At 48.5% G+C, this 19,999-nt stretch overlaps 2 protein-coding genes across 5 annotated transcripts in view; one reads left to right on the top strand and one right to left on the bottom strand.

Moving 5' to 3' along the window:
• Window positions 1-1,580: 1,580 nt before the first annotated feature.
• On the top strand, window positions 1,581-12,040 carry padi2 (peptidyl arginine deiminase, type II). 4 transcript variants are annotated; one of them, XM_067236264.1, is made up of 17 exons: window positions 1,581-1,756; window positions 4,038-4,200; window positions 5,183-5,252; window positions 5,556-5,617; window positions 6,101-6,218; window positions 6,513-6,665; window positions 6,908-7,098; window positions 7,312-7,415; window positions 7,553-7,664; window positions 8,517-8,624; window positions 10,105-10,256; window positions 10,359-10,506; window positions 10,693-10,786; window positions 11,031-11,110; window positions 11,235-11,366; window positions 11,699-11,910; window positions 12,004-12,040. In XM_067236264.1, exons 1-17 carry the CDS (start codon window positions 1,581-1,583, stop codon window positions 12,023-12,025), a joined length of 2,097 nt encoding a protein of 698 aa, XP_067092365.1. In that variant the 3' UTR covers window positions 12,026-12,040. The 4 variants fall into 4 exon arrangements, with proteins under 4 accessions (XP_067092365.1, XP_067092356.1, XP_067092374.1 ...); XM_067236255.1 differs by having other exon boundaries at window positions 11,699-12,026; XM_067236273.1 differs by having other exon boundaries at window positions 6,950-7,098; window positions 11,699-12,026.
• Window positions 12,041-13,592: 1,552 nt separating this feature from the next.
• The window catches only part of rap1gapb (RAP1 GTPase activating protein b), a 17,692-nt gene continuing 11,285 nt past the window's right edge, over window positions 13,593-19,999 (bottom strand). Inside the window, exons 3-9 of the mRNA XM_067237758.1 lie at window positions 15,916-16,025; window positions 15,272-15,388; window positions 15,031-15,160; window positions 14,590-14,665; window positions 14,316-14,454; window positions 14,166-14,204; window positions 13,593-14,040 (exon numbers count right to left, since the gene is read on the bottom strand). Coding sequence (XP_067093859.1) covers window positions 14,345-14,454; window positions 14,590-14,665; window positions 15,031-15,160; window positions 15,272-15,388; window positions 15,916-16,025 — 543 coding nt within the window. The 3' untranslated portion in view covers window positions 13,593-14,040; window positions 14,166-14,204; window positions 14,316-14,344. The remainder of the gene's footprint in view (window positions 14,041-14,165; window positions 14,205-14,315; window positions 14,455-14,589; window positions 14,666-15,030; window positions 15,161-15,271; window positions 15,389-15,915; window positions 16,026-19,999) is intronic.

Raw genomic sequence — 19,999 nt, forward strand, 5'->3', positions numbered from 1 at the left:
TATTGACAAGTTCCTGCAGGAACGTAAGAGCTCAGATGCTTTGAAACTTTGGGAAACTTACTAAACTACAACCTTAATCCTACAAGCTTTATTTTTGCCAACGATCTTGTGTATTTTCAGCTATTTAGCGTAACAATAATTGGTGTGTACGTTTTTGGGTTTTGAGGCAACTTTTTACGGCATATGCCAAGTGGTCTAACTAACTATAGAGGCAGGAATCAAAATCGATTCTTGCGGAAGAATAGATCAGGAGGACCCACAGACATGCAGTGTCGCGTCAAAGAACAATTTCCTTCTCATATCCCCGTGAAATGAGGGCAGCACCAAAAAGTCAAGAATAGTTTGTGCCTGCCGCCAAGAAAGATTGACTAGCCTAACTGTGGGTTAACTTTCTCATAGCCAGCCTACTTACATTTACATCTAGTCATTTAGCAGACGCTCTTATCCAGAGCGACTTACAGTAAGTACAGAGACATTCTCCCCGAGGCAAGTAGGGTGAAGTGCCTTGACCATGGACACAACGTCATTGGCACGGACGGGAATCGAACCAACAACCTTCCGATTAATAGCCCTTAGCGCATACAACCCCTGGTCGTTGTCTCACCAATTGCGAAACAGGTTGTCATGACGTCGGCTGACTCATTCCACACAGTCCATTTTCATTAGGTGCATTCGACTTCATGCAGCGCCGGCGTCGCCTGCAGCCGCCTGCAGCCCGGCTGACTTGAAGCAGCCAATGGCATTCTCAACTTCAAGGCAGCCGGCTGCTGTCGGCGCCGCCGGTGCTGCATCAAGTCGAACAAACCTATTATCAGTAGGTGGGGTAGGCTACCGAATTATTTTGTCATGGAGAGACGGTGTACTGAGTTCCAAACCACCACTGATGTAAAACATGACAGCAGGCGATAATGCATCACAAAATTGTATCTTGTACATTTGTATTTTTTGTAATATTTGTATTTTTATATTGTAAATGACGGCAACTTATATTTTATTGTATATTTTATTTAATTCTAATTCCACTTAGTACTGCTAGTTTATGTACCCTTAGTATAGATAGTCCACATATTTAAATTTTAGGTCCCTATATGTTTATTGTATGCACCTTTCTGCCAAAGCAAATTCCTTGTCTGTGCAAACTTTCATGGCGAATAAATCCCATTCTGATTCTAATAAACCCAAAAGGCTTACAAAATTATCCATCGGGCACAATACAAACGGGAACGGTTTTGATGTAGCCTAATACACATTTCTAAAAAGATTGATTTTGTGGGTTTGGCAATCAGCCTTTTATGAGACATTTATTTCGTGGGCTCAAGTCTACAACTCTGTCACAAAAAGCAGTTGTGGACATCATGCCTCAGGCATGAAACTGCAACCTTCCTGGAAGTTCAATTCGACAGATTCAAAAGAATTGAATTAAAGGCTATGGAATGTCTTCCTCGAAGTCTGAATGCGTGTTTCAGCTCGTTCACCGAAGCCAGCTATAGCCTACACCCATCTGCATCCAATTACAAACATACATACTAGATAGCCTCCTTCTCGTGAACTCATCTCCACAGTCGAGCCCAGGTGAAACAATGGATCGTACTCAACAGCAGGTTCAAAGGAGCGAGCTTCCAGAAGTTATTCAAAATGCTAAAATACGGGTTGCTGAAAAATATAGGCCAATGCATCGAACTCTCCGTCTTGACATCACAAAACCCAACCGCGCTGTTCACATCGCCGGCACCGCGCTGAAGATCAACCTGTACATGTAAGTAGAGAGAGGGGGGGGGTATTTTGTTTTATTATTTAAAAGCACTGGCTTCTTTCAATTTCCCGATTTGTTTGTTGTTTCTTTAGCCTACTCGCTTTGTCAGGTGTAGCCTATTCCCCCAAACAGCGACACATGCCCGTCCCGAGGCTTCATTCCTATCTTAGACTGACACCGCAGGCTCGAGGCAGCACGGTAACGGACCACTTGCAGCGCAGAACAGCGCGAGAGCTCAAGGCTTCTTAACTTGCGACCAATCACCATCTCACTAGCTTTCACCTGCTCGTGATCAGCTGGTGCAGTAGCTTCCTGTGTGTCCGTCAGGACGGAGCAGAACGGAGTACTGTTACAGTAGGACTCATAGCAGATAACCATGCAGCCACAGTCGCGGACGCTAAGAATTGAATATGGAAAAACTACAAGTGTAACATATGTTATTGGGACGGAAGTCACCGTGAACATAAACAGGTATTGTACAATACAGTAGGCTGTTTGAATTGAGTTCTTGGTAATGTTACTTTTGCTTATTAATTTAAACTTTTGAATTTGACTTCAACACTTTTTAAATAAATTGTTGTGCTGTTGATTTCAATGTAGTATTAAGTCTGCTATTAAATTCATACAATATATGTTATGTATTTTTAGTATTTAATCAAAGGCAAATTTGTTTGTCATCTTTCTGGTAACATAATTGGTCATCAGGGTCATTTGACTTGAGGGGAAAAAATCTATCATGGTTTATTTTAATTACTTAAATCATCAAGTCATTCAAATGGAGTCCTAAAGTGCTGAGTGAGGGGGGATGGCAGCAAAGAGAGAGCTGTGTCAGGGTGTCATCACATGCCAGGGTCCAGCTGAGGAGGTGGATTCCATGGTTACCAGCGGAGGCTGTCTCTGCACCCTCATCTCTGGACAGACCCTCTTTGTCGTCCCACAGACTTGAACACATGATGCGGTCAGTCAGTGCCAGGCCAGGACATAGATCTAGTGCTGCCAGGCCAGGACACAGATATAGTGCTGCCAGGCCAGGACACAGATCTAGTGCTGCCAGGCCAGGACACAGATCTAGTGCTGCCAGGCCAGGACACAGATCTAGGGCTGCCAGGCCAGGACACAGATCTAGTGCTGCCAGGGTGGTGCGGCTGAGGAGTGGAGACTGAGACAAAGGGAGGACTGGGTAAACTGGCTACAGGTCTGGTGGACTGACAGTATAAACACTACTGAATACTAGACTGTACTACTTACAACTAGACTACACAATTTCATACTACGCTACTTTATATAAAAAACAATACTCCTCACTAGACTATCTTACTACATATCAGACAACACTCCTTCCCACTAGTCACTAGTGGGAGGAGGAGGGAGGTATAGGAGAGTTGCATCAGCCAGTTGTGCTGGACTAGACTGGACCACCACTGGATACAGTGTGGAGCAGACAGGAGCACACAGGAGCCCAGCTGAAGGTGCTGTCAGACAAGCTTCTGATGAAGCAAGACTTCTAGGTGTCGACACATCCGTCCCTGAAACAGGATACTCCTTTGTGACACCTCTTTCACAGAAAGCTTGTGCTGCTGCAGTGAATCATATCCTCTTTCACAAAGTTAAAATGCACTTTAGCTCATATGGGATTATGAGGAATCATTTAGAAATTATGATTTGAAATCTTAGGTTAGACTGAAAGGGAAAAATGAGGGGAGCAGGAACACAAATGTTAACAAACCTGTACCTGTAACCCTAACCTTGAGAGGTGTGTGTACATGAGACATGAGACTGAGATGTGTGCACTTGGTACATGAGACTTGAGAGAGTGAGATGTGTGCATTCTCCCTGCTATAGTTCCACATCACTCCTGACTGTGTGGGAACAGGTTTTATTATGGTTATGTAACTAAATATACAGCCCAATGCAGCTTGGATGATCCTCTTGTAATGTGTCACTGACTCACAGTAAGAGGTATTTATAAAGTAGCCAAACATCCTGCAACATAGCTGTCCTGTAACTTAGTAACTGGCCCTGACATCTGTTGCTCCTGAAAATAGAAGATGATGAACTTGTAGTAATTACACGCAAACACGAATGTACACACACACACTTCATGCAATTGGTTAACAACGAAAGGTCAGTTTATAATTCCCATACATGGGTGTTTGCAGGATATTCAGTGTATATGCTTTGATATTGTCTGTGTCATGTGACATTGTTTGTTTTTGTTAGTATAGTTTTTAACGCTGCTCTTCTGAGGACAAACATTGTGTGTACGTGTGTGCTCCTCCAATAGGAGCGCTCCTCCCAGCTCCAGGTTCTTCTCGGTGAAATGCAGCCCCCAGGTGCAGATCAGGATCAGCCCCTCCCCCTCAGACGCTGGCCCCACCCCCCTCAGGAGCAGCTCTGTGTTGCTGTTCAGCATGGACTCCCCCAGCGTGGCTGTGAACGACAGCAAGGTACCCCACCTCCCTGCCAGGACGCTACCCAGAAGGGACGGGGGGGAAAGGTCTATAACAAAATAGATTTGAGTCGTTTTCTCCTCAGAAACGCTGAGGGTGAAATGATTCAATTAAACTTGAATTAAACTGTCAACTTTTTTCTCTGAGGGTAATTCAGAAGATCTTGTCAAACATCTTGATTTATATCTTGAGTTTTATATTCAAATTGTCCTCTCTGAACTGGATCTCCCTGTCTGAACTCGCCTGCAGAAAATCAATGATGATAATTTATGGTGAGAATTTATGATGCCTTGAATCTCATTGGAAGGAAGAGAAACCAACTTGTATTCTACAAATCCAGGCCAGTTAAATTCCCAACTTAGTACAGTGTTAGTAAGGCCTTCCTGGGATTCTACAGGAAAGTACAGTATGTGTTGATCTGTTTAAGCTGTGACCTAGAAATTGAGACTAGGTGTCTAAGAAATGTACCTGACTCCAGTATGCCAGGTGTGTGTACACAAGTGCTAGGTAAAGGTTACCTGGGGACTTCCTGTACTTAGTGTGTGTGTTTTCAGGCTTGGTATCGAGTGGTACAAAGTACAATGTCTTGAAACCTTGTAGAAATCACCTTTTAAAACAGCTTCACTGGAAGCTTTGCTCCTCGCTCCACTTGTCTCAACATGTCAGGCAGTCTTCTCTGCTTATCTGTCTGTGGTCTCTAATCAGACAGTTTAAACACAACTCTGCTGCTTTCACAGCAAACACACAGCAACATACTTAGTGAGTCAGCCTCAACTAAAGACAAGGGTACATTGTTAATACAACAGTATTAACATTCTGCAACTGAATATGCTCCCTTCGGAAGATTTGGTTCATAAACGTGAGTTGGACTGGTGGAACAGATCTGCAGGTTTCCACTTGATTGACTCTTGATTCAGATTTGTGTGAGTCAGTTGGGAACCAGAGTGATCTGTTCATGTAAATGACTCTTGTTCTTCAGCTGTCGGTCATGTACTATGGGAAGAACAGCGAGGTCCTGGCCAAAGCTGTCCTGCACCTGACTTCAGTTGGTACGTCTCACTTGAACCTCCTTTCAATCCGACTACACATAGATACTCTTCTGAATATATATCGTGTGTACTTTTGTACTGTATTCATATTACTTATCTATGAATGGAGGCTAACCTTGATGTGATGTGAGGTGATTGGTCACGTGTTTCTTCCAGAGATCTCTCTGGACGTGGATGCTGACAGCTGATTGGTTGTTTCTTTCAGAGATCTCTCTGGACGTGGATGCTGACAGCTGATTGGTTGTTTCTTTCAGAGATCTCTCTGGACGTGGATGCTGACAGCTGATTGGTTGTTTCTTTCAGAGATCTATCTGGATGTGGATGCTGATAGGGACGGCGAGGTGGAGAGGAACAACCCCAACAAGGTGAACTGGTGCTGATGTGATCCTTCTCAAACAGCTCACTGGAGACACACACACATATACACACACACACACGGAAACACAAACACACGTACGTGAGGAAACACAAAGACAGATGAATGAGGTAGAGGACATGCTATCATGCTAACATGCTATCATGCTAAAGATGTACAGTCACTAAAAGGATAAATACAGTTAAAAAGCGTGATCATGTTTTGGCCATTAAAAACCCTGCAGTGCAATGAGAGACCAAAAACAGAATAAAAATGAAATAGAACTACTTATAACAAACAACTTGAAATTAACCAGTAATCTTCAGCTTCCAACTTCAGTGACCAGAGACATTTGCCTGCTTAAATAATGGCAATTTAGAGGTCATAATACTTTTGAAGTCCTTCAGAGATAAACATGATCAGTTTATGCAAAAGCTTTGTGGCGAGGTGATGCAGTTTCTCAGTGACGGAGAACAGATCCTCCTCACCTCAGGGATCCTGGACTTGGGGCCCAGACGGCCAGGGAGCCATCCTATTGGTCAACTGTGACTCTGAACGCACCTATGGGAAGAGAGTGGACAGCGAGCAAAAGGATGTCACCAGAGTGTCAGGTAACCGTGACAATAACAGACACTTCCTCGGGTGGCTCAGTCCTGCAGTGTTGAGTCCCTGTGCAGGCTATTCCAGATCTGAAGAACATGTCCTGTTGTCCCCTCCAGATCTGAAGGACATGTCTGTTGTCTCCTCCAGATCTGAAGGACATGTCTGTTGTCTCCTCCAGATCTGAAGGACATGTCTGTTGTCTCCTCCAGATCTGAAGGACATGTCTGTTGTCTCCTCCAGATCTGAAGGACATGTCTGTTGTGCCCTCCAGATCTGAAGGACATATCTGTTGTCTCCTCCAGATCTGAAGGACATGTCTCCGATGTTGCTGCGGATCCGAGGCCCCCCCAGCCTGCCAGAAGGCTACAAGCTGGCCCTGCACATCTCCCAGAGGGACGCCAGCAGCCTGCGTGTCTTCAGGACCAGGTCCACCGAGGACGTCCACCGCGGCCTGAGTGAGTATCCAGCCTCAACACAGACGCAGGGGTTGGATTCCACTTCAGACAGTAGGTCCATGGACTACTGGTTTAAACTTTGTCCTAATGGGTAATAGAGTGTAGATTATTAGGCAAAATGGTAATTTTATCTATTGACAATTAAATGTAGTTGATAGATTAATGTCAATGAAATCAATGAAAGTGGCTGTATGCTGTGGTTGCTGCCTGTGCTGAATCTACATCATCACCTGTCGTTGCAGTTAACCTGTTTTACAGTTCCTTTGTGAAGGACTACCCTCTAGTTGTGGGCAAGGAGGTTCTCTCTCAGGAGGTTCCTTACCGCGGGGGGAACTCAGAGAGCAAGTTCTATGTGGAGGGCCTCCGGTTCCCCGACAGTGACTTTGATGGCCTCGTCCAGATCAACCTCAGTCTGTTAGAACCCAGCTCCAAGGTTCTGTCTATCTGGTCCATCTGTCTGCCTGCCTGTGTGTCTGTCTGTCTGCCTGTGTGTCTGTCTAGCTATCTATCTGTCTGTCTTTTTGTGTTTGTCTGTCTATCCACCCGTCTGCCTGATCAAAGTTCTTTATCTCTGTCTTCCTCTCTCTCTCCCCCCCTCCCCCCTTCGCTCTCTCTCTCTCTTTGACACGTGTGTGACTGCCTGCAGGGCTGTCCTGAGACACCCATCTTCACAGACCGAGTTGTGTTCAGGGTGGCTCCCTGGATCATGACCCCCAACACCCTCACACCTGTTGAGGTGTTCGTCTGCAGGTGAGACAGGGTGTGGAGGGGGGCCCCATGAGGATAGCAGTATCGATGGGAAAGAAAAATGGCACTGATGATGTTACTGTTTAGAACTATCCTGATGGCTCCTGTCTAACACCAGTACTGTGTGTGTGTGACCCCAGCACCTCTGACAATGCCCAGTTTGTGAAGGCAGTGAGAAGGCTGGTCCAAGACTATGGCTGCAAGCTGAAGATCTGTAGTGAGTTCAAAAACAGAGGAGACCGCTGGATGCAGGTGAGGAGATGGACTCATTAGACACAAACACCCACACACAGTTATTGTTATTGTAGATTTCAATCAACATGCTATCTACAGAGGAGTTCTTAACATGTAGAGCTGCTTTAACACTAGGCAGGTTTTAAGGTGACAATTTTTCAAATTTTCTTTTTTTTTTTTTTTTTTTTTTTACTTTCTTAAAAAAAAAAATTGAACACTTTCTTTCAAAAACGTTTTTAGAAAATCTTTTTTCAATAACTTTTTTGGACAATTTTCTTTCCAAAACCTTTTTAGAAAAATATCTTTCAACCTTTCATGGAAAGAGCCTCCTCTTTTTAAAACCTGTGTCACACACAGTGAAAGGAGAGGAGAGAGAGAAAAACAGAATAGAGTAAAGCAGCAGAGTAGTAGAGTGCAGTAGAGTGCAGTAGAGTGCAGTAAAGTGCAGTAGAGTAGAGTGCAGTAGAGTGCAGTAAAGTGCAGTAGAGTAGAGTGCAGTCGAGTGCAGTAGAGTCCTCATCAAGTAATCTTCAATAAGTAAAAGCTTTAGTAGAAACTTTTCTAACAAAGTAACAAAGTACAAATTTGTACATTGTTACTTCCCATCTCTGTAGTCCATCTACTGTCTGATAATGTGGTGTTACTGGTCATTTTCATCATGTTTGTCTGTGGAGTGAGCTGGCATCATGTTTGTCTGTGGAGTGAGCTGGCATCATGTTTGTCTGTGGAGTGAGCTGGCATCATGTTTGTCTGTGGAGTGAGCTGGCATCATGTTTGTCTGTGGAGTGAGCTGGCATCATGTTTGTCTGTGGAGTGAGCTGGCATCATGTTTGTCTGTGGAGTGAGCTGGCGTGATGTTCTTCTGTCCAGGATGAGATGGAGTTTGGCTACATAGACTCTCCTCACCAGCGCTTCCCTGTGGTGCTGGACTCCCCTCGGGACAGAGGCCTGCAGGACTTCCCCTTTGACGAACTGCTGGTGAGACCTACATCACTGACCATAACCCTACATCACTGACCATAACCCTACATCACTGACCCTAACCCTACATCACTGACCCTAACCCTACATCACTGACCATAACCCTACATCACTGACCATAACCCTACATCACTGACCATAACCCTACATCACTGACCCTAACCCTACATCACTGACCATAACCCTACATCACTGACCATAACCCTACATCACTGACCCTAACCCTACATCACTGACCATAACCCTACATCACTGACCATAACCCTAAATCACTGACCATAACACTACATCACTGACCCTAACCCTACATCACTGACCATAACCCTACATCACTGACCATAACCCTAAATCACTGACCATAACCCTACATCACTGACCATAACCCTACATCACTGACCCTAAAGGCCGAACTATACTACTCCGACTCCGTTACGGACAGACAGACGGACGGAGTCGGACGGATTCGTTGAATTTATAGTACTCCGAAGGCTGTGGGTGCTGAAAACAATTCACCGCCAGAAGAGTAGGTGGCGCTGCACTGCGATGCTAGCTAGGTTATCGAAAAGTCTGAGCAAATTTACTAATTAGCCGTTTCATCAATAAAATAAGCACATTTTCAGCAACTGTACTGCCCATTTCTCGTCACATTTTAATTCAGATGCTGATTTACATATACTGTTTTGCTGAAATATGAATTGTAAAAACTTACAGCAATGGCGGTCAAAGGATTCTGTTCGTCTTGTTGGTCACGGCAACCCCGCCCCTGACGCAAGCGGTTCTTAATACAGACCAATCACAGCCAAGGGGTATCCGTAAAATGACGGACGGATAGTCAGGAAAATCAGGAGGTGCACGTAGAGCTCTCCGAGGAGCTCGGAGAGGACTCGGAGAGGGCATTCCACATCGGAGAGGGCGTTCCCTGTCTCCGTCTCCGTGAAAACGGAGTAGTTTAAATCAGCCATAACCCTACATCACTGACCCTAACCCTACATCACTGACCCTAACCCTACATCACTGACCATAACCCTACATCACTGACCATAACCCTACATCACTGACCCTAACCCTACATCACTGACCCTAACCCTACATCACTGACCATAACCCTACATCACTGACCATAACCCTACATCACTGACCCTAACCCTACATCACTGACCATAACCCTACATCACTGACCATAACCCTACATCACTGACCCTAACCCTACATCACTGACCATAACCCTACATCACTGACCCTAACCCTACATCACTGACCATAACCCTACATCACTGACCCTAACCCTACATCACTGACCATAACCCTACATCACTGACCCTAACCCTACATCACTGACCATAACCCTACATCACTGACCATAACCCTACATCACTGACCCTAACCCTACATCACTGACCATAACCCTACATCACTGACCCTAACCCTACATCACTGACACACTGGGAATACCGCCCTACATTAATCTCCCCCGCAGGGCCCAGACTTCGGCTATGTGTCGCGGCTGGCTAACTCTGAGGAGGTGACCAGCCTGGACTCGTTTGGGAACCTGGAGGTGAGCCCCCCTGTGACAGTGAATGGGAAGGAATACCCCCTGGGGAGGATCATCATCGGAGTGGCCTTCCCTACGTGAGGACCTGACACACACCTCCGTTCTACCTCGCACACACACGGTGTCTCCCATCACTAACACTGTGTGATCATTTCCACCTCTCCTCTGTGTGTGTGCAGGACGACCCAGGGTCGCAACATGACAAGGGTGGTTCAGGACTTCCTGTGGGCTCAGAAGGTCCAGGAACCCATTGCGCTGTACTCTGATTGGCTCACGGTGGGTCATGTCGACGAGTTCATGACCTTTGTTCCCGCTCCTGACAGGAAGGTAAACATCTCTACAGTCACTTGCTCCTGTCTGAATAGAAACACATTATTACGGCTAGTGTTTGATAGATGTAATACAAAAAAGGGAATGCTATAGTAATATACAAATAGGTTACCTTTCACCGGTATGTGATGCTCTGTCTGTCTTTGTGTCTCATCCGACACCTGTGTGTGTGTGTGTGCACAGGGTTTCCGCCTGCTCTTGGCCAGTCCTGAAGCAGGCTATAAGGTGTTCAGACGCCTGCAGATCCACGGACACGGACAGGCCTACATGTTCGACGGTACTGCTGCTCCTCTCGTCTCCCTCCCAGCATCTCATCCAACACCTGTGTGTGTGTGTGTGTGTCTCATCCAACACCTGTGTGTGTGTGTGTGTGTGTGTGTGTCTCTCATCCAACACCTGTGTGTGTGTGTGTGTGTCTCTCATCCAACACCTGTGTGTGTCTGTGTCTCTCATCCAACACCTGTGTGTGTGTGTGTGTGTGTCTCTCATCCAACAGTTGTGTGTGTGTGTGTCTCTTGCAGGTCTGGGAGAAAAACATGAAATCAAAGTGGATGATATTCTGGCAGATGAGAAACTGCAAGCAGACAATAACTTTGTCCAGGTGAGTGTCCTGGTCTCTGGTACAGTACAGATCACATGGACTCACTGGACTAGAGCTGGGACTAGGGTTCAGACTGAGATGCTTTTTCTTATAACCATGGTGATGCCTCTTAACACCCTCACAGGGCTGCATTGACTGGAACCGAGATGTTCTGAAGAGAGAGCTGGGTCTGGAAGATGATGACATCATCGACCTGCCCATCCTGTTCAGCGTGGACGAGGAGGACTGCCGTGCAGCAGCCTTCTACCCAGACATGGTACCTCTGCACACACTGCCCCCTGCTGGTCTGGCTGAAACACTGCCCCCTGCTGGTCTGGCTGACTGACACTGTAGCTGAGGATGTATCAAATGCCAAAGTTGCCAAAACTATCTCATGAGCCAAAACGCTTATCTGAAAACCTAACCTACCACCCTCCCCCCTCTCTCACCCCCTCCACCACCACTCTCACCTCCCCCTCACCCCCTCCACCTCACCTCCTCCCCCCCCCCACTCACACACCAAATCTTCTGCCTCCCCTCTCACTCTCCCCCCTCTACACCATAAACCACACACACACACTCCTACCTCCCCCCCCCCCCCCACCCCAGGTGAACATGCTGGTGCTGGGGAGGACCCTGGGGGTCCCCAAGCCCTTCGGGCCCCGGGTGGAGGGCCGCTGCGCGCTGGAGGCGGAGATGATCCGTCTGATGGAGCCGCTGGGGCTGAGCTGCACCTTCATAGACGACTTCTCCAGCTACCACCAGCTGCTGGGAGAGGTGCACTGCGGCTCCAACGTGCGCAGGGAGGCCTTCTCCTTCAGGTGGTGGCACCTGAAGGTGTAGGAGGATCAGGTGGTGGCACCTGCAGGTGTAGGAGGATCAGGTGGTGGCACCTGCAGGTGTAGGAGGATCAGGTGGTGGCACCTGCAGGTGTAGGAGGGGGGGCCTGGGGGAGGGGAGGGATGAGCCCTGACACAAATAGAGGAGGAGGAAGGTGAGCTGTTAGAATGGGTAGAGGAATATTGATAAGAATCGTAGTTAAAATGTTAAAGTCAATAATCACACTTGAGTTTCATCTGGACTAACTTAAGTCTTTATTTTTCTTGGCTTCATTTACAAAAGGGTGTAAAGCAATATTTACAAACAAGACATCCGAACGAGTACTTAAGCAGGGATTTAAACGAGAAGGGAAATACAATCATCCAAATGAAGCACGTTGCAAGATGGTTGTATGCCTGGGTTCCTCTCTAGAGAACAGGGACGAGCAGGACACAGCAGCCAGCAGGTCATGGCCAGCAGGGACCACTAGAGGGCGCAAGCACACAGCACCACTCTTACCAGAGACCAGTGAGAAAGTTTTGAGAAAAACGCTCCAAGCGATGAGTTTTGAATGCCTGCGATGCATGTCAGTACAGATCATGACTTCACCAGTGTTGGAGATTCCCTCAAACGCTTCAATTTAATCATGTTGAAACATAAAACACTTCATATGTTTTCTTCTAAATTTGATTTAATCTAGTTTTGGGATCAAGCAGTGCTGTAACTGACGGTGTGTAATGTAGCGCTGGTGTACTAATGCCACAGCAGACAAATCTATTCACAATCTAGTCCTGTCTACTCCAGCTTATAGTTTGGAAATAAAAATGCTGAGGACACATCGTTCATTGCAGTTTCTTTTCTTGATAGAAATTCAGAGAGAAACTCAAACTAGACTATTGCAGGGCAGCCCTGTGCACACACGCACACACGTCACAGATCTATATTATCCTGTACACAAGCCTCAGATGAGTGTTTACATTCAAACTAGTTGGTGTTGCCTGGTTACAGACCACACCCACCAGGAAGTGCTCTGTAGGATGCCCTCAGGAGCTTTGACAGTGACAAGGCAACTTCAAGACGTCACAGTGAAAAATATCTGATCCAGTAATGAGTCTGATTATAAATGCAAAAAGAAAACAAGGTCAACAACCATATTAAAATGTACAGCTGGGTTTCCCTAAAAGGCCCATGTCACAATCGTTAAGAACTCACGTTAAAGCAAACCAGGAAATTGAGATATTTGGCTCTTGTGTAGACATTGGGACAAGTTGACTGGTTCAAAGTTGAGACAAGTCACATAACATCTCTACATACAGTATCCAGTTCATAATGGGGTTTAAAATATTTACACCATGCACGACACAGTTCTATATGCACTCACATCAAGTTAAAAGCAACTCCAGGGCAGTGTTCAAATAGGGGGGGGTCCCTAAGTAGGGGTGGGGGGGTCAGTTGTCCTGTGTCAACAAACTTGACCCCCTAAATGTGAGTCTGAATAATTATAAACATGGTCTTTTTTCTGTTAATACATTCAATGTAGGGAAGAAAACTACATGACATGAATGTTTACTGTAACTGGCCTCTCTAACTGAACAACTGGCCCCCGCTTGGCCCCCCTGCTTGGCCCCCCTGCTTGGCCCCCCCAGTTGGGATGGTCTAGAACCTCCCCTGCTCCTCTGCCAGGCTGAGGCTGCTTCTAGATGAGCTGGATTGTTAAGGTTAGACCAGACACAGCAGCTGATTAAGAGCGACTTCTAGTTCTAGTAGAAACATGGACGTGGTACTGAAACAGTCCTGAGAACAGGACTGAGGTGCAGGATGGAGGGCTGGTTAAGGTCAACCAGGCTGGTGGGATCTGCAGCCACTCACAAACACAGCTGCATGATGGGAAATGGGTTTACAACAGATACGTCTGTCTGTCTTTCTGCCAGTGTGTCTGTGTGTGTGTGTGCGTGTCCTGTCTGTGTGTGTGTGTGTGTGTGTGTGTGTGTGCGTGTCCTGTCAGTGTGTGTATGTGTGTCCTGTCTGTGTGTGTGTGTGTCTGTGTCAGGTTAGTTGCTCCTTTGTTCCTGGTGGACAGGTGAGTCTGGTCTCCTGCAGGTGAGTCTGGTCTCCTGCAGGGGGCGCCACTACTGCTGAGGACAGAGAGGAGATGGCTCATCAGACACACACGCACACACACACACACACACACACACAAGTAACACACACAGAGTTCTGTTTTGTCATCATAAGTGTAGGAACTGTCATGGCTGACCTGCTAATGGAGATCCATGGAGGGAGGAGTCTAACAGCTCTGCAGGAGGGGGTTGGGGGGAGAGAGGGACAAGGTTACCAAGACAACCTCACCTGGACGGTGAAAGGTCATGGACCTATTTATACACATCACAGACTACCAGACAGTTACTTAAGTGAACTGCTAGACCAGCCGCCTGTCTATGGAGCGGTCCTCTGGTCTGTCCTCTGGTCTGTCCTCTGGTCTGTCCTGGTCCTGCTGTCTGAGGTTTGGGGATCCAAGCTCCTTCCTGCTTCCTGCTGGGGACTCCCTGGAGCGGGGGGAGGAGGAGAGGAGGGGATGGGACGGGCAGAGGAGAGGTGAAAAAAGGGTTAGATAAATGTCAGTATATGCAAGTTTTGTGTGTGTGTGTGTGTGTGTGTGTGTGTTAGAGCAGCAGGCTGACCAGGAGAGCTGGTGTTGTTGTCCTCCGTCCAGGAGACCAACATCTCCTTCTGTGGCGTCTCTGAGGATAGCCCCTCCTGGAACACACACAGCAGTGTGAGGGACTATATCACAGCAGTGTGAGGGACTATATCACAGGAGTGTGAGGGACTATATCACAGGAGTGTGAGGGACTATATCACAGCAGTGTGAGGGACTATATCACAGGAGTGTGAGGGACTATATCACAGGAGTGTGAGGGACTATATCACAGCAGTGTGAGGGACTATATCACAGGAGTGTGAGGGACTATATCACAGGAGTGTGAGGGACTATATCACAGGAGTGTGAGGGACTATATCACAGGAGTGTGAGGGACTATATCACAGCAGTGTGAGGGACTATATCACAGGAGTGTGAGGGACTATATCACAGGAGTGTGCGGAACTATCACAGGACCCACCAGCCTGGTGTGGTATCCCTCCTCAGGGTCATGCACCGCCTCTTGTTCCTCCACCACACTGGTGAAGCTGCTGGAAGAGGAGCCAGATAGATCCTCCAGGATGGAGGGAGCCCTGCAGCACAGGGCCGAGCTACACACACACACACACACAAAGAACAAAATGATGTCATGCAATAAGTATAAGACAGTACAGCTTTCCAGGCAGTATGGTTCTGCCCCCCCCCCACCACCCCTCTAGCACCTGTTTCTGCCCGGGGGCATATCTGGAGAGCTGTGGCTAGAGGAGTTGTCTGAGCGGGGCTCGTGGTGCAGCTGAACACAGTCTGGGGTCTTCTGAGCGCTGGGGGACACCTCACGACTGGGGGGGGGGAGAGGGAGAGTCAGGGAGGGAGGAGGGGGGGAGAGTCAGGGAGGGAGGAGGGGGGGAGAATCAGGGAGGGGGGAGAGGGAGAATCAGGAAGGGAGGAGGGGGGGGGGAGAGGGAGAATCAGGGAGGAGGAGGGGGGGGGAGAGGGAGAATCAGGGAGGGAGGAGGGGGGGGGAGAGGGAGAATCAGGGAGGGAGGAGAGCATACAAGTCAGATGATGTTCTCTGCCGGGTCATGCTGCTGGGTCATGCTTGCTTGTTAACTGTAGGACGTGATCTACAGTCCCCCCCACTTACTGCAACCCTACTCCCTCCTCTATTCTCCACCCCTCCCCTTCGTTACTCCTCCTCCTCCCCTCTCCTCTGCTTTTCTCTCTTTCTCAACGCTCCATAGTTCCCCCTCCTCCTCCTCCTTCCCCTCACCTCCTCCTCCCCCTCCTCCTTCCCTCACCTCCTCCTCCCCCTCCTCCCCTCCTCCCCCTCCTCCCCTCCTCCTCCTCCCCCTCCTCCTCCCCTCACCTCCTCTCTTGGACCTCCTGGATGTTCTCGATGCCGATAGCGCTGCTCCTGCGGGAACTGAAGGGACCAGACTTCTTCCTGGTGGGACTCCTCCCTGGGATGATCAGAGACTGGAGGGGAGGGGAGGGGGGGAGGAGGGGGGGGAGAGGAGGGGGAGGGGAGGGGGCAAGAGGAGGGGGGGGAGGAGGGGGGGGGAGAGGAGGGGGGGGAGGAAGGGGGGAGGAGGGGGGGAGGAGGGGGGGAGAGGAGGGGGAGGAAGGGGAGAGGAGGGGGGGAGGAGGGGGGGGAGGAGAGGGGGAGGAGGGAGAGGAGGGGGGGAGGAGGGAAGGAAGAGGACAAGAGCAGAAGGGGAGAGGTCAGACACACTATACTTCATATCACATCCATGAGTCAGCACTTGAAGTTGGCCTTCCATGTGTTACCTGGGACATTCAATGTTGAACAGAGACACACACATGGTGGGACAGGGAGGACATGAACAGAGGCTGGTTGGTTCATGTCAGGATTAGAAGCTTGTCCCAGGAAGACAGCGAGGGTGACGCACCCCTCCTCTCAGCTCAGGGTTCTTGCAGGTTTCAGTAAGTCAAATTTAAGACCTTGTGAAGATATTTTAAGACCATAAAGATTGAAATTTAAGACCTACATGACACACTACCAAAGACATATTCAAATCTAAGAAATTCTGAAAAAATCATTTTATTTCAATGAATTCAGTCATTGAAAAAGCATTAATTTAATTTACAGATAAAGAAATCACATTAGTAACCTAATAGATTTTTTGGGGGGCAAAGTTTGCAGCGAGCCTTGTACCTGGAGCTGGGTACCGCCTGTAACCAACAGCGGAAATCGCTGTGATCTAGCCATGTCTCGTTGAAAATACACTTTCCCATTTTCCACACGTAACCGAACTTTAACAAACTCTGAGGAGACGCAGACTATTTGGCGGGCAGGTATTGCATCACGGGATATGTAGTTTTATCACCGCGTGCGTACCAACACCAAGATCCCCCAGAAAGAACTACAACACACCGAACCAACGTTCTTAGGGCAGCGTTCTGAAGTGGAGACGAGAATACGGATGACAGTGACGAGGGTATCCTCTGGTACACAGCTACAACAGGCATGCAGTGAGGCAGACAGAGAGAGGGAGAGATACTGTATATATACACAGTGTATCTGTGTAAGAGGAAAAGAGAAGAGAGAGAGAGAGAGGTATAGAGAGAGAGGTATAGAGAGAGAGAGAGAGAGAGAGAGAGAGAAAGAGGAGAGGTATAGAGAGAGAGAGAGAGAGAGAGGGAGAGAGAGAGAGAGAGAGAGAGAGAGAGAGAGAGAGAGAGAGAGAGAGAGAGAGAGAGAGAGAGAGAGAGAGAGAGAGAGAGAAGGAGAGAGAGAGAGAGAGAGAGAGAGAAGGAGAGAGAGAGAGAGAGAGAGAGAGAAGGAGAGAGAGAGAGAGAGAGAAGGAGAGAGAGAGAGAGAGAGAGAGAGAGAGAGAGAGAGAGAGAGAGGGGGAGAGAGAGAGAGAGAGAGAGAGAGAGAGAGAGAGAGAGAAGGAGAGAGAGAGAGAGAGAGAGAGAGAGAGAGAAGGAGAGAGAGAGAGAGAAGGAGAGAGAGAGAGAGAGAGAGAGAGAGAGATGAGAGAGAGGAGAGAGAGAGAGAGAGAGAGAGAGAGAGGGAGAGAGAGAGAGAGAGAGAGAGAGAGAGAGAGAGAGAGAGAGAGAAGGAGAGAGAGAGAAGGAGGAGAGAGAGAGAGAGAGAGAGAGAGAAGGAGAGAGTTATACATGAACCTCTTCAATGGTGCCTATCCCTATGGCACTGCCGCGTCGTCCATACCTACTGGGACTTTTACCTGGAGCTAGCAAGGACTGAACACCACAGGAGAACACAGGGAGGGGGATGGGGAGAGAGAGGGGGCGAGGGAGGGAGATTATTAAGCATTATTAAGAAAGAGGTAGAGATGAGACAAGAAACATTTGTTAAGAGAAAGGAAGTCATGAGAACAAATTAAGCAGGCAGCAATGTCAACAGCAAGCTGAAGACTGGGGCTGAGAGGGGAGGAGAGATACTGAATACTGTCAGAGGGGAGGAGAGGAGAGATACTGAATACATGTCAGAGGGGAGGAGAGGAGGGGAGAGGAGAGGGGAGGAGAGATACTGAATACTGTCAGAGGGGAGGAGAGGAGGGGAGAGGAGAGGGGAGGAGAGATACTGAAATACTGTCAGAGGGAGGAGAGGAGGGAGAGGAGGGAGAGGAGATGGAGGAGAGATACTGAATACGGTCAGAGGGGAGGAGAGGAGGGGGAAAGGAGGGGGGGAGGAGAGATACTGAATACTGTCAGAGGGGAGGAGAGGAGGGGAGAGGAGAGGAGAGGGGAGGAGAGATACTGAATACTGTCAGAGGGGAGGAGAGGAGGGGAGAGGGGAGGGGGAGGAGGGGGAGAGGAGAGATACTGAATACTGTCAGAGGGGAGGGAGAGGAGGGGGAGGACAGGGGAGGAGAGATACTGAATACTGTCAGAGGGGAGGAGAGGAGGGGAGAGGGGAGGAGAGGGGAGGAGGAGAGGGGAGGAGATATACTGAATACTGTCAGAGGGGAGGAGAGGAGGGGATGAGGGGAGGAGGGGAGAGGAGGAGAGGGGAGGAGAGATCTGAATACTGTCAGAGGGGAGGAGAGGAGGGTAGAGGAGAGGGGAGGAGAGATACTGAATACAGTTAGAGAATAGGAGACTGGAGAGGTGAGAGCAGAGCAAAGGATCCTAGCACAATCCAAAGAGGTATCTCATCTGGGATGGGACAGCCAGGCTAGCTAACCAGGCTGCCAGGCTAGCTAACCAGGCAGCCAGGCTAGCTAACCAGGCAGCCAGGCTAGGCTAGCTAACCAGGCAGCCAGGCTAGCTAACCAGGCAGCCAGGCTAGCTAACCAGGCAGCCAGGCTAGGCTAGCTAACCAGGCAGCCAGGCTAGCTAACCAGGCAGCCAGGCTAGGCTAGCTAACCAGGCAGCCAGGCTAGCTAACCAGGCAGCCAGGCTAGCTAACCAGGCAGCCAGGCTAGGCTAGCTAACCAGGCAGCCAGGCTAGCTAACCAGGCAGCCAGGCTAGGCTAGCTAACCAGGCAGCCAGGCTAGCTAACCAGGCAGCCAGGCTAGCTAACCAGGCAGCCAGGCTAGGCTAGCTAACCAGGCAGCCAGGCTAGCTAACCAGGCTGCCAGGCTAGCTAACCAGGCAGCCAGGCTAGCTAACCAGGCAGCCAGGCTAGGCTAGCTAACCAGGCAGCCAGGCTAGCTAACCAGGCAGCCAGGCTAGCTACCAGGCAGCCAGGCTAGGCTAGCTAACCAGGCAGCCAGGCTAGCTAACCAAGGTCAAGGTTTCTTTCTTAGTATCCAGGGGGACAATTTCGGAGACTCAGCATTCCATAGTTAAAAACAAAGACGTCACAGTGGTACACATTCATAAGACTCCTAAGAATGTAATTACACACACACACACACACACAAAGAACACAGTCAGTTAAGAAGTCAATAAATCAGTCGTCCAGTCAGTGTCCTGGTCCCCTCCCCCCACACCCAGACATGCAGTGACACAAGCAGTCAGCCAGTCCAGCATGACCAGCAGTGAAGATCTTGCAGCCAGCATGCTCACACAGGAGGGGGGGGAACTCTGGGTAATCATCTACACCTCCTGTAGGGTTACACTCCAACCCTGCTCCTGGAGAGATACCCTCCTGTAGGGTTACACTCCAACCCTGCTCTTGGAGAGATACCCTCCTGTACCTGATGAAGAAAGTGTTTTGTCCGTCTCTTCATAAACGGAGTGATTAAGTTCAGTTGAGTTCTGGATTTTAATAAGTATTTATCAATCTGCAGATTGGGAGAGAAAACCAAGTCTTCTGACCATAAACGACAACACCAAGCTCAGGTCTCAACAAGGTCTCTCTCCGCTCCGAAAGCCGGAGGACCATCTTTTATAGGCACAAGAATGTAAACATAGATTGTGACAGTCAGGCAGTAATGACGTTTCAACAGTCTCAGAGAAAGAGATTCACTGCTCCCAACACATGACAACTCTCAGACTAGAGAGTTCATAGTTG

The sequence above is a fragment of the Osmerus mordax genome, chromosome 1 (genome assembly GCF_038355195.1).
Source record: "Osmerus mordax isolate fOsmMor3 chromosome 1, fOsmMor3.pri, whole genome shotgun sequence".
In the NCBI taxonomy this organism is placed as follows: Eukaryota; Metazoa; Chordata; class Actinopteri; order Osmeriformes; family Osmeridae; genus Osmerus; species Osmerus mordax.

Coding starts and splice junctions, on each gene's coding strand:
- padi2 (XM_067236264.1), top strand. CDS start 1,581: ATGGATCGTACTCAACAGCAGGTTCAAAGGAGCGAGCTTCCAGAAGTT. Junction 6,666..6,907: donor GGACGTCCACCGCGGCCTGA/GTGAGTATCCAG, acceptor CTGTCGTTGCAG/TTAACCTGTTTTACAGTTCC. Junction 7,099..7,311: donor TGTTAGAACCCAGCTCCAAG/GTTCTGTCTATC, acceptor GACTGCCTGCAG/GGCTGTCCTGAGACACCCAT.